The 15,017-nt window shown below is 40.3% G+C and overlaps 1 protein-coding gene across 2 annotated transcripts in view; it reads left to right on the forward strand.

The window, feature by feature from the left end:
- RNF150 (ring finger protein 150) overlaps nt 1-15,017 on the forward strand; it is a 163,229-nt gene that overhangs the window by 88,776 nt on the left and 59,436 nt on the right. For both annotated transcript variants that reach the window (XM_054562929.1, XM_054562936.1), the window contains exon 2: nt 8,348-8,598. In XM_054562929.1, the coding sequence (XP_054418904.1) occupies nt 8,348-8,598 (251 nt within the window). The remainder of the gene's footprint in view (nt 1-8,347; nt 8,599-15,017) is intronic.

A 15,017-nucleotide genomic window follows, 5' to 3' on the forward strand; every position in this document is an offset into this window, starting at 1 on the left:
CATTCCTTAAATCACTTCCTATAATTTACTTTAATAGCATAATCGATTCATGTAAGAGAAGAGCTACTTTTCATAAAAAAGTTTGACATGCCTTTACTTTTTATTTTGCTTCTAAGGTTGGCTTCAATAATATTACTGAACCTGTGACATTCATTTTAAAATGTCAACTCCTTAAGAACAGGGAGTGTTATGTCTTTGTCTTAATCTTTTTATGCAGCAGTGATTTTACCTACGAGGCTAGCAAATAAAGTTATGGATAGGGTGATCAAACAGTGCTGTCCAATAAAAAATGTAATGTGAGCCACATATGTAATTTAATTTTCCAGCAGCCACATATTTTGTAAAAAGGAAGGAGAAATGGGAAAAATTACATGTAATATATTTTATACAACCCAATATATCCAAAATATTATCATTTCAACATCTAGTGAGTATAAGGGTATCTCATTATTAATACCAAATATTAATAACAACTAATGGCATTTTTATACTAGTTATTCAATTTCCAGTATGTATTTTATATTTCAGCACATCTCCATCTAGATGCTAAATTTTCATCAGACACACTTGATCTGTATTTAGCTTTTATAAAACTTACACTAGAAAAAAGTAGTCTCATATCCAAGTTGTTTCAAACATATTTAAAAGTTTTCCAATAATTGAACTGAGTAACGATTTTAAATTAAAATTCAAATTGACTAAAATTAAAAATTCAATGCCTCGATTATTCTAGTTTCAAGTACACAATAGCCGCACATGGCGAGTGGCTCCCTTATTACACAAAAAGCCTTATGGAATGACTGGTGTTCGATCATTTCACTGAATGCCCAGTAGCCAAAGACTGTCCTTCTCCCCTAAAGGATGCTTGACTCTCCCTTCGGGGGCATGGCGTGAGCGCCAGTTTTCATAGCCATGTGTGACTGCAGCTGCCTTCATGGCAAGCGGGCATAGAAGGTCTGAAAAAGCTCCTTCTGCTGAACGATTCTGCTTCTTCTTTTAAGTTAAAAAATAGCTGGGGGGGAGTTCATGCTTTTGCTTTTGATGATATTTATGAAGCAGTACACAAGCCAATATAGCTATTATTTAGGGCATTGGAACTATAAAGAAAGAAAAGAAGAAGAGAAATAATTTCTGGCACAGACTTAGTTGGGGTTTCCCCCAAAGCAGAGCTAAGACAAGGGTTCAAGTATAAGACGTCTTAGAGGTGATTCCAGGAAACACCAGTTTGGGAGTGGAAATATGCAACAAGAGAGCAAAGGAGCCAACAAAGGGTGTGTAATTAAGCAAGTTACCCCCGTGAGTCACTGACGCTTGATCCCACTGGGGAGCTCTGGGAAGTGATGTGGAAATATGCCACAGAGTTCCACTGGCACGGGGCGGGGGGAAGCTGAGCTATTTATACACCAACTTCCTCATCAGTTCAGGGCCACTCCCAGGCAGTGGCCATCCCTCCTTTCTCCTGGCCCGCACACCAACAGAGTCATACGGCCATTCAAAGCCATTTAGGCAAAGAAATGCTGGCCCTTGAAAGTCAGGGCAAGGTTCACCAAAATGGCGTGGACTATTGGGTATGGTTCGTGATGGACAGTGTCTGCTATGGGCACTCTGACTTACAGTGTGGACTGTATGGAACAAAGGACAGGAAGGTATATGGGGATTTCAGATCTGTAGAACTTTTTCAAAACACATATTCAGTTGCCCAACTCCTCCCCTTCCTAGACCTGAGATCCTGATAAAATGGACCCATTTCCTCCAGCCCTGTGGTCTACTGATGGAGATAAAAAAAAACCAAGGAGCTTTATAGATTTCATTCCCTTACACATTAGTCTAACAGCATTTTGTACCGATGATCATCACAACTAGTTGCTGGAACTTATGAGTCTGGCCAAAGGATATGCTGTGGTTTCCACTTCTTTGGAGTTTGAACTCTGATTCTTGAGAAACCCATATACAGCCACCAAGTTACATCAAGTTCGGTCCCACTTTTGCTGTTTTCTTATATATTGATAGTTGGTCTTTTAACTGACCTAAATATTACTTGTTGAATCCATAGTCCATATCATCTCACCATAGGGAAAGCTATGTGGGGTTTTCCAGCTTCTAGAAACCAAAATAGCAAAGTTTAATTGCATTTAAGAAAGGGTCCAATGTGGATCTTAAATAGAGGGAGATCTCACTTCTAGTTTTCAAAGACTACCGAAGACAGCTTCAGAGAATACTAAAAAGAAACGTAGAGATGAATCAAGCAACATGGCATCTAATAATCAGGCAGTTGTTGACCATAAAACAAAGGTCAACTACATACTCCATCACCAAAAAAAGATTTATTTGGGAAGAAGAGAGGATTGCAATCTGGAAAGTGCAGACCTGGTGAGCCACGTGCAAATTCCGCCTGGAACGAGAGGAAGTACCTTGTAGAGGGAAAGAGGAAGTCAAGGGGCAGGGCAACTGCAACCATAGAGCTGTATTGTAAACATAGTTCTTCCTGTAGTGCCCTGGCAGTGACAGTGTCTGAGAGCTGCCCCGACAAGCACTCCTGATTCCTGTTTAGTTTAAGGTCTCTGTCATAAATTTTGACACAGCGAATTGGGAACACCAGGTCACTTCTGCCACACAAATGTGCAAAAACTATGAGAAGAGGTGCTTCATGTATACTTCCTTATTCTGTGCAGTGGTACATAACGGTGTGTCATAAATGTCTGTGAGTTCATTAGATCTAAGATATTGTGATTGTGTTTTAAGTGTAATTTTAAGTTTTTGTCATGCATTATTAAAACAGTCTAGTGGGGAATAATTGATGTAATATTTCCCAGTAGTTCAAAGCAAAACAAAACACAAATCTAGGTTTGCTTAGATTATATGACTATTTCAAATGAAAAATTAAACTATTTTTATTCTTTGTCTCCGTAAGAGAAAAATATGAGTTGAACCATTAATTGTTAACCTAGTTAGGTTCATTTTTTCCCCTGAAGATGAATTTTCTATTTATCTGCCTCAGAGTTTCCTTTCATCGACCAACAAACAGTGGACAGTTAACCCTTTCATGTGGCAGAAATAGCAAGTTGCTCAGCCTGGGCCTCACAGTCATCAGTTGTCGGAGTAATCTGTGTAGCATTCAGGGGCTCTCGGTTGTCCAGAAGCATCATCTTTGGTTCTGGGTCGTTGGGGCAACCAAGGTTGATATGCTCCTTCTCGCCCTTACACTAGCTTTTTTGGTCAAGATGCAAGTTTTCTACTGCCTGGAATATTTTAAATCATTGTTTGATAGATGATGTTGATAAAAATAACATAATATTTATTGAGCACTTACTATGTTCTGGGTTCTTTATATGCATTATCTCATTTAATCCTCACTCAACCCTTTGGAACAGGTACATTTACTATTAGAGTTTTTAAAGAATTTTAAAGGAATCTGAATTTTACAGGTTTAGGAAATTTTCCAAGGTCACCCAGCTAGAAGTTATGGTAAATGATTCTGCTATTTAATTTCATTTATCAGATTATTAGGAAGAGACAAATGATGAGGAATTTTGGTGTCTCATAGTATCCTATCCTGTGATTCCACTAGTTCACTTCTTCATGAGACTTACCTGTGTATTGGTTTTTGTCCAAAATAAAATTGGAATTTTATATGTAAATGGAAGTTTTTTAAACATGATTGTTTGCCTTAATGAAAACTGAATTGTCTTAAAAAAGCAATATAGCATTCAATGATTTGCTTTATTTCAGCTTAAACTCTATGATATCATTTTTAATCACTTAACTGTCTCACAAAAACTACAAAAATAAGGTTTTCTTTTTAGTCTGATTTACTGTGTTCTAAGAAAATGCCACCAGTGAGAGCTATAAATAAAATATCTCTTTTATATTTATTACCTCTCCTACAGTTATCACAAATTTACAGAAAATTCTGCACATGTATAAATCAGGAAAAATATGATTTTTTTTAAGTGTAAATCCTTAATCATCTCAAATGTGGCTAAGGAACCAACACTTGGAGAGTTAAGTTACTAGAGCCATTCAAGGAAAGTAAAACTGGCTATGGTTAGCATCTCCTTTAACAATTTTTCTTATCTCATAAAAGTTAGTTGTTATTGAGTGTCTGCCTCTGACTGTATGGACACATCTCCACTTAAGCGATCCTGGCATAATTGAAATGCACTTCACCAACAAAGGACGTTTTTGTGGACAGTGTTTCTGACTACCAGTGGAACATATATCCCCCTAAAATATAGATGATTAGTGATCAATATCAAGGGCATAGAGTGCACATAGTCAGCCCTTTATGGATAAGACCCTGGGGTAGTTAACGTCATCTCCACTCATATCTCAGAGCCAAGTATCAATCACAGAGCCACAGCTAGCTGCAAGGGAGGCTGATGATTATCACTTGGCTGGACAGTGTGTGCCCAGATAAAACACAAATACTGTAGACGTAAGAGACCAAATATTGGAGGAAAGCTAGCTACACAAGATCATCTTATGCTTTATCCCTTTAATTTGTTAATGCACTAGAAAGCATTAGTATATTTTCTAATGTTAAATCACCCTCCCCTTTCTAAGTCTCACCTTGGTCATGAAGTGGGGTTTTTTTTTTTGTACTATATTGTTGGAGTCTATTTATGAATGCTTTATGTAGGGTTTTGGCATTTATGTTTATTAAAAATATTTATAAACGAACGCAGAAAATGGTAATACTTTACATTTATATGGTACTTGGCAGTTTTTGAAATTATTTCATATAACATTATCATCTTAAGAATAGATGATTATTAGGAGCTGACTATTTTTTAAAAAGTTATTAGGAGCTAACTATTTTTTTAAAAAAGTATAAATAGAAAACATCTATAAATGGAAACTACCTTCTCTTATATTGCCTAGATTCTAAAGGACCACCAGTGATTGAGTAAAGATTAGGGGAGAGAGAGGATGCAGAGAGCTGAAAAAGGGGTTTTGCTCCCATGAACCTATAGGAGGGAGTTACCACCCTGCAGGATGCACAGGATGGACTGGGGCTGCTGGCCCTTTAAATGTCTAGCACCATGCTGCTGCTCGAGATAGCCTATCAATGCAGTGTTTAAAGAACCTCGTTTTGAATTTATCAGTAAAGGATTTCCTGGTTAGTAAACATTTCTTTCTGAACTTTTGTTCTAATTCCTTACTTATCTGCATAGATCAAATTAGGTAACGGCAATCGAGCGCTCTCCTGGGAAAAGGAGGCACTAAATACACAGGGTGCTCCTGCTGCTCGTCTGGCAGCCCGTTCATAGGCGTCCTGGTCGCACACTCCCTCGCAGGGCTCCCGAGCTTTTCCAGATGACACAGTGATTGCATAACAGTGATCACTCAGAAGTGTAAATTGCCTCTGGGAGGAAAATAGATGGTCGCTGACATAATTTTGCAAAAAGAGACAATTGATAGTAGACCAGGCATCACAGTAAACACAGAATTGCCTGAGGAGCAAGACCTGTTTGTAGCACTTACACGTACAAAATAGGCTTCTTGTTTACTGCTCTTCCATGTGTCTCAGAGCCTCCTTGGTACTTCGGGCAGCACTAACTCCCCAGAAGGAGATGGCTCATCTGGGCTCTCAGCACTCTCTGCCCTCCTCAGCCCTGCTCTCCTCCCCCGCGCCCCCACCCCCGTGTGCAATGCCCACAGAGGCAAGGACACCACAGTGAACCCAGGGCCAACCTGCTGGCTTCTAACGCTAGCTGTACATTCCAAAATGAAGCAAAGATCAGGGAATTGTCTGATAACTCACATTGGTGCACATGTCTCATTGAAACAGATTCAATCCTACAGTAGCGTTTTGCCCTGGACTTTGTACATTGATCAGACTGGTCAGATAATTCATCCAAATCCACTTTACTTTGTACTGTTAAGGGATACCCTATGCACCTAAGTTCTTAGTGACTATTTCTACTGGGATAAATGCACAATACGTAGCCTAAAACACATGGAGAAAAGTCCTAGAATCCCATCTATTTTTTTACTATCATCAGCCCTAGAAATTCATGATGAATACTGGCAATGAATAAGGTTAAAGTCCAGGTGGATGGAATGTCCTCATTGTCATTTTCGGTCTTTCCAAGCGGATGTCATATATCATGAAGACACAATAGTGGTTATAAGCAACACAGATAGTGTGTTTAAAATAGTTAATTATACTTTACCCTACAGGAAGAGAAAATGTTTTCTCCGGTTCCTGGAAATGGATGATGAGTAATTTAGAACTTTGTGGATATCCAAACTTCAGTTGCCTATTTTTAAAATGCTGAGCTGGGGTTTGAAACAAGCTGTTTAGTTTCAGAGCCCAACTCTTTACAGTTAGACCCTATGGGCTCTTAATATTAGGAGATAATAGGAAAAATGTAAGGAGAAAATCAGTGAAGGAAGAGTTAGGCTACCAGATAGTAAGTATGTTAAAAGTAGACAACACAAATAGCCTGGTGTAGGTTCAGCAAAAGATAGGTCAACCCAACAGTAAAATAAAATCCAACAGTAGATCACAGTATGTCTAAGAATTTAGGGGTAAAAGAAATTGCATTCTATCTGTCTCTCTGCCCTTCACATTATAAGAGCTCAATACCTGTTGTGTTGTTATTAAATCACATAGAGGTTGATCAAGATTTAAATGTGAAAAGTAAAATGAAAAGATTTTGAAAGGCAATTTTAAATGAGTATTTCTGTCATCTTTGGTGGAGAAGCTTTCTAAGCAGAGTGTCGAAACTAGAAGCCATAAATGAATATAATAATAATACTTGGCTACTAAAAACTATAAAACTTGTACCAAGTCTGAGCATACAAATCTCATAAATAACCCCAAAATCCCCTTGTCAGAAAAAATATCTTATTCTAGAGCCTTGAATAGACATACTTAAAAATATATAAATAAGGGTATAAATGAAGTGAAAAGTTATGATTCTACCATTACTTAAACATCTCTAAACTGGCTATAGCACCAGGGTGAGCCCCACCAGGCCAGATTAGTCCAGTATACGACGAAGTTATTTCTGTAGAGACAAAACCTGCCAGCAGCTTTAATGCCTTGCAAAACCTCAAACCACAGGCAGCCATTAGCCAAAGTAAACATGAAAAGAGAAGCATTGGAATTGTCAGTAAATTCTGCAGAGTTGAAATTCAAACCATCAGTTCTAGTGATTCCCAGAAGTTAACAGCTAAGTCTAAACATTATGTGGCTTTGTGATTTTACAGTTGGGCCAGTAGAAAGCTTTTTGGAACTTTAAAAAATACGTAGTTGATATATCATACACAGACACCTTTGTATGTAGTTAGCTTCTAAAGTATTTATTCAGCCGTAATTCATTCTATGTGTGGACATAAATTGGAATCGAGTGATCCCTGAGAACCTATCCCAGTGAAACTGATAAACTAGTCCATGGCCCAGTCACAGCAACATGTCAAGTTGGTCCATTTGGAGTTGGAATCACATCCTTACTAAAGACCCATGTCGAGGCCCAGAACTCCTCCTCGAGGGGCTATGCCTCACATAGTGTCATGAAGAATAGGGACAATGACCCAGGTAACTCAGCCCCAAGAAAGTTGCCACTCTGGTGGCCAGCTGTCCAATAACAGGGGTATTGTGATGGGAGCACCAAGGAGTGGAGACAAAACCGCCCTAGGGTTATCTGTTCAGCCTCCATCTTCCCTTGCTTGGTATGGGGATACCCAAGCTGTTTCCATTGAATTAGGTAAAATGAGCAGAACGTAGTGCTGAGACCGTTGTTTTATGCTGACACATCATATTAGAGCTCATTAAGAAACCTTATTTGAGATGGCGTGGGTACTTACTGTAGGAGAAAGTTGCCTTGAAAATGATAAATAAAAATCTGTGCTCAAGTATTCATAGTGTATTGAGTGGCAGAGGGAGAGAAAGCGTGCCGACAGATGGCATAAAACTGCATTTTATCCTTGTGATACAGGATACAGAGTGCTGGGTGGGGGGGTCATTGTCAGCAACATGGTACTGCAAACTTGGGCTAGTTGGGAAGGGTCCACCTTCACCAGGGTCAACAGCACCTTGGGCACTGCAAGGGCAGCTTGATGATGACTTCACTGATACCCAAATTATGAGTTCATTTTAGGTTCTTTTCTCGCGTACGAGAGCAGCATCCCAAGGTCGCTGAGGAAAGAGAGAATTTGACTCCGTTTCTGGCTGTTAAATCTTAGAATTAGACCTGGATATTCAATCTGGCAAAGAACCGTCAAAAATAATGTCATTATTTGGCTGCATGTTACTTGATCCAGACATTTCACTGCTATTTCCCCCCCCCCCGTCTCACCCCCTCCCCCGATGGCCCCCTCCTTGCCCCTCTTACAACAGGCGTAGAAGACATCGTGGCAATAATGATCCCTGAGATAAAAGGGAAGGAGATCGTCAGCCTGCTGGAAAGAAACATCACCGTGACGATGTACATCACGATCGGAACGCGCAACTTGCAGAAATACGTGAGCCGCACTTCGGTGGTGTTTGTCTCCATCTCCTTCATCGTCCTGATGATCATTTCCCTCGCATGGCTGGTCTTTTACTACATCCAGAGGTTTCGGTACGCAAATGCCAGGGACAGGAACCAGGTGAGGAGCAAAAAGTGGGGTTTTTTTTAAACTTTGAAATTATTACAAAAGAAAGACAGGTTATTGTGCAAACTTTGGAAATCACAGAAAATACCAAGACAAAATCAGAATCATCTATTATACCCGGACTCAAGATAAGCACTTACTATTTGCTGTGTAGTTTTTCAGATCTTTTCTAAATACATACGTGGCTGTTTTACTGGTACCGTCCTGTGAGATGCAGGTGCTCCGTCCCACTTTCCTATTGCTCATTTTTCGGGCAATTATTTATTCAGGCACATGATGAAGGGAGAGAGGGAGTGTGAGCTGAGATTGTGCTAATAGCAGCAGCATAATTTGGGAAGAGCCAGAATTTCCTTCTTTTGAGGGAAGAAAAGGAGATAAAGAAATAAAAGCTATGTTAAAAAGCAATTAATTTTGGAATAGATGACACATATACATGGTATACATTGCAAAATGTATAAAATGATATACATGAAAGGTAATCTCCTTCTCATGTGTGCCTCTTGTTACCTGGTTCTCTGCCTGGAATTTCTTCTCTTCTGGAGATATTTTATGTGCTTGTCAACACATGTGGGTGCTGAGGTGTGTGTGTGTGTGTGTGTGTGTGTGTGTATGAACACATAGTAGCAAACACTCAACTCTGTACCCTTAATTTTCACTGTATCTTGGAGATTAATATATATCAACACTCAGGCCAAAGGGCCTTCTCATTTCTAATGACTGTATAACAGTTCAATTTCTGCATACATTACATTTATTGAACTAGCTGCCATTAACGAATGTTTTCTCCTACAAAAAAAATGTACAAGTAACACTGAAAACCTTCTTCTATTTGAATTTGGCCCTTCTTGGCTTTAGAAGTAAGGATTGGTTGTTTAGGCCTTTCTGGTCTCTGGCCTAAGGTTCCCCGTCTCTGGGGGCTCCATGGACAAGGCTCAGGATTCTTCATTCTGCCCAACTGACCACCTCCTTCCAGTGACACCCTCTGGAACTCCGTGATGGAGAGCCGGGTACGGGACAGACGCCTGGCCTGAGCACTGATGGACTCTGTGGGCAGCCTTCCCCTGCCCACCAGGAGGTTAAGAAGCCAGGTTCCCCTCATTCCCCAGATGTGCCACTTTGGCTGCTGTTTGCTAATCCATCTCCTGTTTGTAGAAACCCTGCAGGTGGCGGAGCAAAGCCAGCACGCAGCATTCCTGCCATGGCTGTGGCAGGTGAGCCTGCCTTCTGGTGATGCTCTGGGACACCGTCTCACGGTCTCCTGGGACATCCCATCTCAGGCACAAGGGCTGGGTGTGTGTCCTGAAAACTGCAGGACTCTCAATAGATGGCGGCTCTTTCAAAGGTGGGCAGATCAGATGAACTGTGTAAGGCTCTTTGTTTGTTTTTGGTAAACAGTATTGCCTTTGAGGCTAATCCCAGGAAACCCGCCTGTTTTGTGTTGTTTTATGTGAGGCCTGGTAATGACATTCAGCCAAGTTTTCTTGAAAGAGTTGCCTCTCTCTGAGAATATCTTTTCCTAGTATTTGCATGTTCATGGCCCATGGCCCTTTGATTTCATTTGCACATATGGGGCCTGAGTTATGTTGGAGCTAGTTTGTCTGATCTGTAAGACAAACTTGAACATCACAGGAAGAGAGGCAGAGCAGGGAAAGGAGTATGCAAAGTGTCCCAGGGTCAGATCTACAGGCAGAGAGAGAGGCTTCCGTCTCCTAAAGAGCCAGAACCAAAATGGCCTCTGATGTTCCCTGCGGACAACGCAGAGCCCTCGGGAGACCGAGAGGCCAGGTGTGTGTTGTATCCGTGAAGAGTGCAGTGAGGCAGTCAGCCGTCCATGTGCCGTGTTTAGATAATTCAGGTCTGAAAAGATCTTTGCCTCCCAACTCTGTTCTGTGTGGAAGGGAATCCCGAGCTGACGAAACTGGAAATGACGTGACTCCACTAACCTAATTTTACTCGTAAGGGGATCTGGGGTCCAGAATGTTTCAGGGACTTGGCCAAAGTCTCACAGTTAGGAGCAGAAATAGGATTAAAAACTGGATCTTCTAACTTCCGAGCCATTGCCTACTCTACAACACCTCCCACGAAAAGTAACCCTGATGTTTTTACCTCGTGCCATGGGTGCACGGACAGGGTCACCGCGGCTGTCGGAACAGTCAGCCTAAGCCTCTTACCCATTTTCCTAACTTTACGGAGCGGTGATCTACAGCACAGAAATGGACTGGATGGGCTGGACAGGCTGTGCCATGATTTCTGCCGCATCAGCCAAGCCCAGGAGGGTCCTTACTATGTATCGGGGGGAGGCCACATGAGGCTCCAGGTGACTGGGACCAGCCCTGTGTGTGTCTCCAGTGTCCTCTCGTCACCTAGAATATGAGAACACTTTGTTCTCTTTCTCCTTGATGGTGGTGATGATAACCATGATTATATAATACCACTATCAGGAATTACAGAATTATTCAGTCAAATGAGATAGAACATAAACTCGACTTTGATGCTGTTTTGGATTCCTTCTGTTCCTAGTTGGTTGCTTTTTTTTTTTTTTTTTTGTATCATCTTCACTGCATGTTTGTTTATAATACAGAAGGGGAGCAGAGGAAAGTGTCTTATTTTTCTCCATTTCGTAAATATTTAGAAGGTCACTAGTTTCTGCGTCTTGGGTTGGACTGGAGTATGTCATTGTGTACCCTCCTTGCTGGCATGTATATAGGACTTTACTCTTTTAATAAATGGTTCTGCTTTTATTTTCCATAAAGCCATTTATCTTCATTGTTGCCAAGGAACCAACAACCTTGGTAAATACTTTCCTATACTCATTTAGATTAAATTGATGGATAAATCTAATTACTAAAATGGCCCAACTCCTGATAATCTTTAGTGAAAAGCATGATTTGAATCTGGTTGGGTTGGAGAAAATCTGTAGAGGCCTCCTGGACAAGGGAAAGCCCCCTGAAACAAGAGGCCTCTAGAACCCAATGCGATCCCTAAATCTACCTGACGGGGTCCCTTCGCCTTGCATGGGTATCTTGTTTGTCTGCATTTCTGAGGACCACAAAGGCAAGGATGTGTTTTGTGATAGATTTCTGGTCCTCTATTCAGGCTCCATACAGGGCCATTTGAGCAGGCCTCGGTCTTCCTCTCCTTTACACTTGGTGCAGTTAAAAACCCAGAGGCAGGAGACACCAACTACAAAAGCCACAACTGCTTTACTTGGCCCATTTCATTGAGACCATTTACATTTATACGCATTATCTCTTTAGTTTGCATTTTGGAAATCCAATAATACTAGTTAGAAAGTAAGTCTGCTTTTTTATTCATGAGTCAGTATTTCTGTGTGTCATTTTCATGTCAAAAAGAAATAGAGATGTGCATTTACTGACAAAATGTGACTTCATGCAAATAGCATTTTTAAAAAACTTTATGGTGCTTTCCCCCTTATTTTGTTAATCTAGACTCCTACTGAAAAATCTAGCGTGCCACAGGTTTATCACTATCATATGTATCTCGGAAGCAGATTTTTCTGTTTCTCTGGGCTATCTAGAACATCTGTTGTACCCCTAGCAGGTCAGACTATCTTATCCATCATCAGCCACTCACAAAACATTACCCTGCTCCTCCTGCAAAGAGGTGTCTGTGCGTTACCATCTGAAATGAGGTTGGACTCAAAGCCTTTCAAGAGAAAGGGATAGCATTATGTCATTTTTTCAGAATGATCAAAGAAAACATGACTCCCTCCCTTGGTGAATCATCTGATTTCTCAGGACTTCCAGGGAGGAAGACTTTATAGACTTGAGGTGGAGAGGACTTGATCAATTTTCTTTTTTAGCCTAAGTTCTCCTTCTGTTAGTTCTGCTCATTTGAGAAGCCCACCTCCCTAACGGGTTTATCCTCCGCTGAACTCCTTTACCCTCCCAGCCCTCAGTCCCCGGAATGCCTGCCGTGGGGTTGCTAACCGTCAATCCCCTAGCCAGGAACTCTGCTGCGGGCCATAATCCCCTAACGTTTCCTGAAGAGACACACCATTTTCTTTTCTTTCTTTTTTTTTTTTAAGGCAGCTTGCATTTTCCTTTAAAACGGTGTGGAAAAGGCTTTTTTTTTCCCCCCTGAGGAGGGAAAGGGACACATATACATTTTAAATACCCCATTCTTAGTCCTGGCCAGGTAGCACAGTGGTTAGAACATCTTTCCAAGGTGCCAAGGTTGCAGGTTTGACCCCCAGTCAGGCTTGTGCGTGCTCTCTCTCTCTCTGTCTTTTTCTCCTCTCTTCCCCCTTTCTCCTCTCTCTCTCAAATAAATAAAAATTTTAAAAAATACTTTAAATACCCCATTTTTATTCATATATAGCCAAAAGTAAAGTTAAATACATGGACCAGGTAGAAAGTAGTCTTTGAATTGACCTTACATGTTCACATTTAAGAAGGGCATATTTCATGTTTTTCCTTTTTTTTATTGTTGTTCGATTACAGTTGTCCCTATTTTTCCCCCATTGCTCTCCCCTGCCCTACCCACCCCCAACCTCCCACATTCAGTCCTCTCCCCTACCCCGTTGTCTTTGAAGAAGGGCATATTTCATTTGCTAAAATAATTATTTTAAATAAATTAAATTTTGAAAACATTATTTCTAGTTCACCTCCTTTTAAAAAGTTGGTCTTTCTTTGAGTATAATATATGACCATTGTCTGAAAATAATTTTTGCTGCCTAATTGTGTTGCTTAGCTTTTGAAAACAAAAAGCAATTTAAGTGATTGAATAGGGGCCAGATATTATACAATACCAAGTAAACACGATTACATTACAGAAATATCTGAGTTCATAACTTAAAATTAAAACAATCAATACTTGTTTTCTTTAGGTCCAGATCTCTTATTATAAATATAGTATTCTGCAGGTTTGCTGGATTTATTCCCCATAACTAGTCGCCCCTTTCCTGTGCCTTTCAATTCTTGCTCCCAGCTTCTTCAATAAAAACCAGCTCTTAGTTGAGACAGGCTGGTTTTGCCAAAGTCAGGACTATAGCTTTGCTTGCCTAACCACATGTATTACTTGTGGTTTGTTCATGTATTTTCTTCTTAAAAATTTCTCAGGTTGTTTTCCATGCTGAAAAGAAAAATCTCTTGGTTGAAGATTGTATTCACTCATCAACCATTAATGAAGTTTCCACTAGATAGTAAACTACAGAGAGCAGGAATTTTCACAACCACTTTTTTTTTCAAAACCCAGAGCTGTGCCTGGGACAAAGTAAGTGATCTGAAATATGTGTTGAATAATCCAGTGTCAATTACCGAAGGCAGCTTTATTCATATCAGTGGGAAGTAAACATGTACACAGGCCTGTCCTCAGGGAGCTTACATTAAAGAAAAGCAACTGGGATTGATCTTAAAAATAGCAGATATTGTCACAGTGCCATAGAGAAGAGGGACAAAGTGCTGTGAAGGTTTAAACCAGAGGAATCTGCTCTCCTGAAAGACATGTAGGAAGTGCTCCCCGCAAAATGGCTTGGGTTGAGTCAAAAGGATGATTAGTCAATAACTAGAGGAAGAGGAGAGGAAAGAGGATTGCAGCCTATTTAGTTTTACCTCAATTCTTTTTTCTCCCTCTCACTCTGTGTCCCCCATTGGTATTTATTATTATAGATTCTTCCTATTTTTCCTGCCACCTTAGTTTGCTAGCTACTCGTGGACTTCCGCACAAGTGTATATAGGTCTCCTTTTAGGAAACAGACAAAACTTACTCTCCTGTTAAAAATGCCAGTGACTATTTTAAAAGCTAAAAATTTAATATCAAAGAAAAAAGTAAATTAACAAGGAGAACATCCCCTTTTCTACTTATTTACTGTAACTACTGTGTGTCAAAAGAAGTATCTCATGATAGGTATATAAGAGGTTTTGATTGGCTGGCCAGCAGGTTGGTTAGCTGGTTGGCTGAATGGTTGGTTAACTGGTTAGCTGGCTGGCCAAATGTTGGTTGGTTGGCTGGCTGGTTGGCCAAATGTGAGTTGATTGACTGGCTGGCTGATTGGTTATTTGGCTGTGTGGGCAGAAGTTGATTGGTTGGCTGACTGGATGGTTGGTCAATTGGGTGGATGGTGAATAATACGAATGGTAGCTTAGCTTTGGCTTTGAAGTCAGACCTAATTTTATTCAGATTCCAACTCACCTTTTACTAACACTATAATATTAAAAACAATTTACATAAACTCTAAGTCTCAATTCAGTCTATGAAATAATATTTTTCTCATGGGGTTAGGGTAAAGATAAAGGATACTGCACATACAGCTTTAGCATGGTACCTAGGATAAATTAACTATTTACTAGTATATGTTCACTGTTTTAAAGACAAGAAAGAAGCTTGGTGTTATTTTGAAGAAGAACAAAATGAGTGAAAGCAAATGCATATTCTGTTGAAATGTTTGTCCC

This window comes from Pteronotus mesoamericanus, unplaced genomic scaffold (assembly GCF_021234165.1).
Source record: "Pteronotus mesoamericanus isolate MK-2021 breed Mesoamerican mustached bat unplaced genomic scaffold, CSHL_Meso_final contig_163, whole genome shotgun sequence".
Classification (NCBI taxonomy): Eukaryota; Metazoa; Chordata; class Mammalia; order Chiroptera; family Mormoopidae; genus Pteronotus; species Pteronotus mesoamericanus.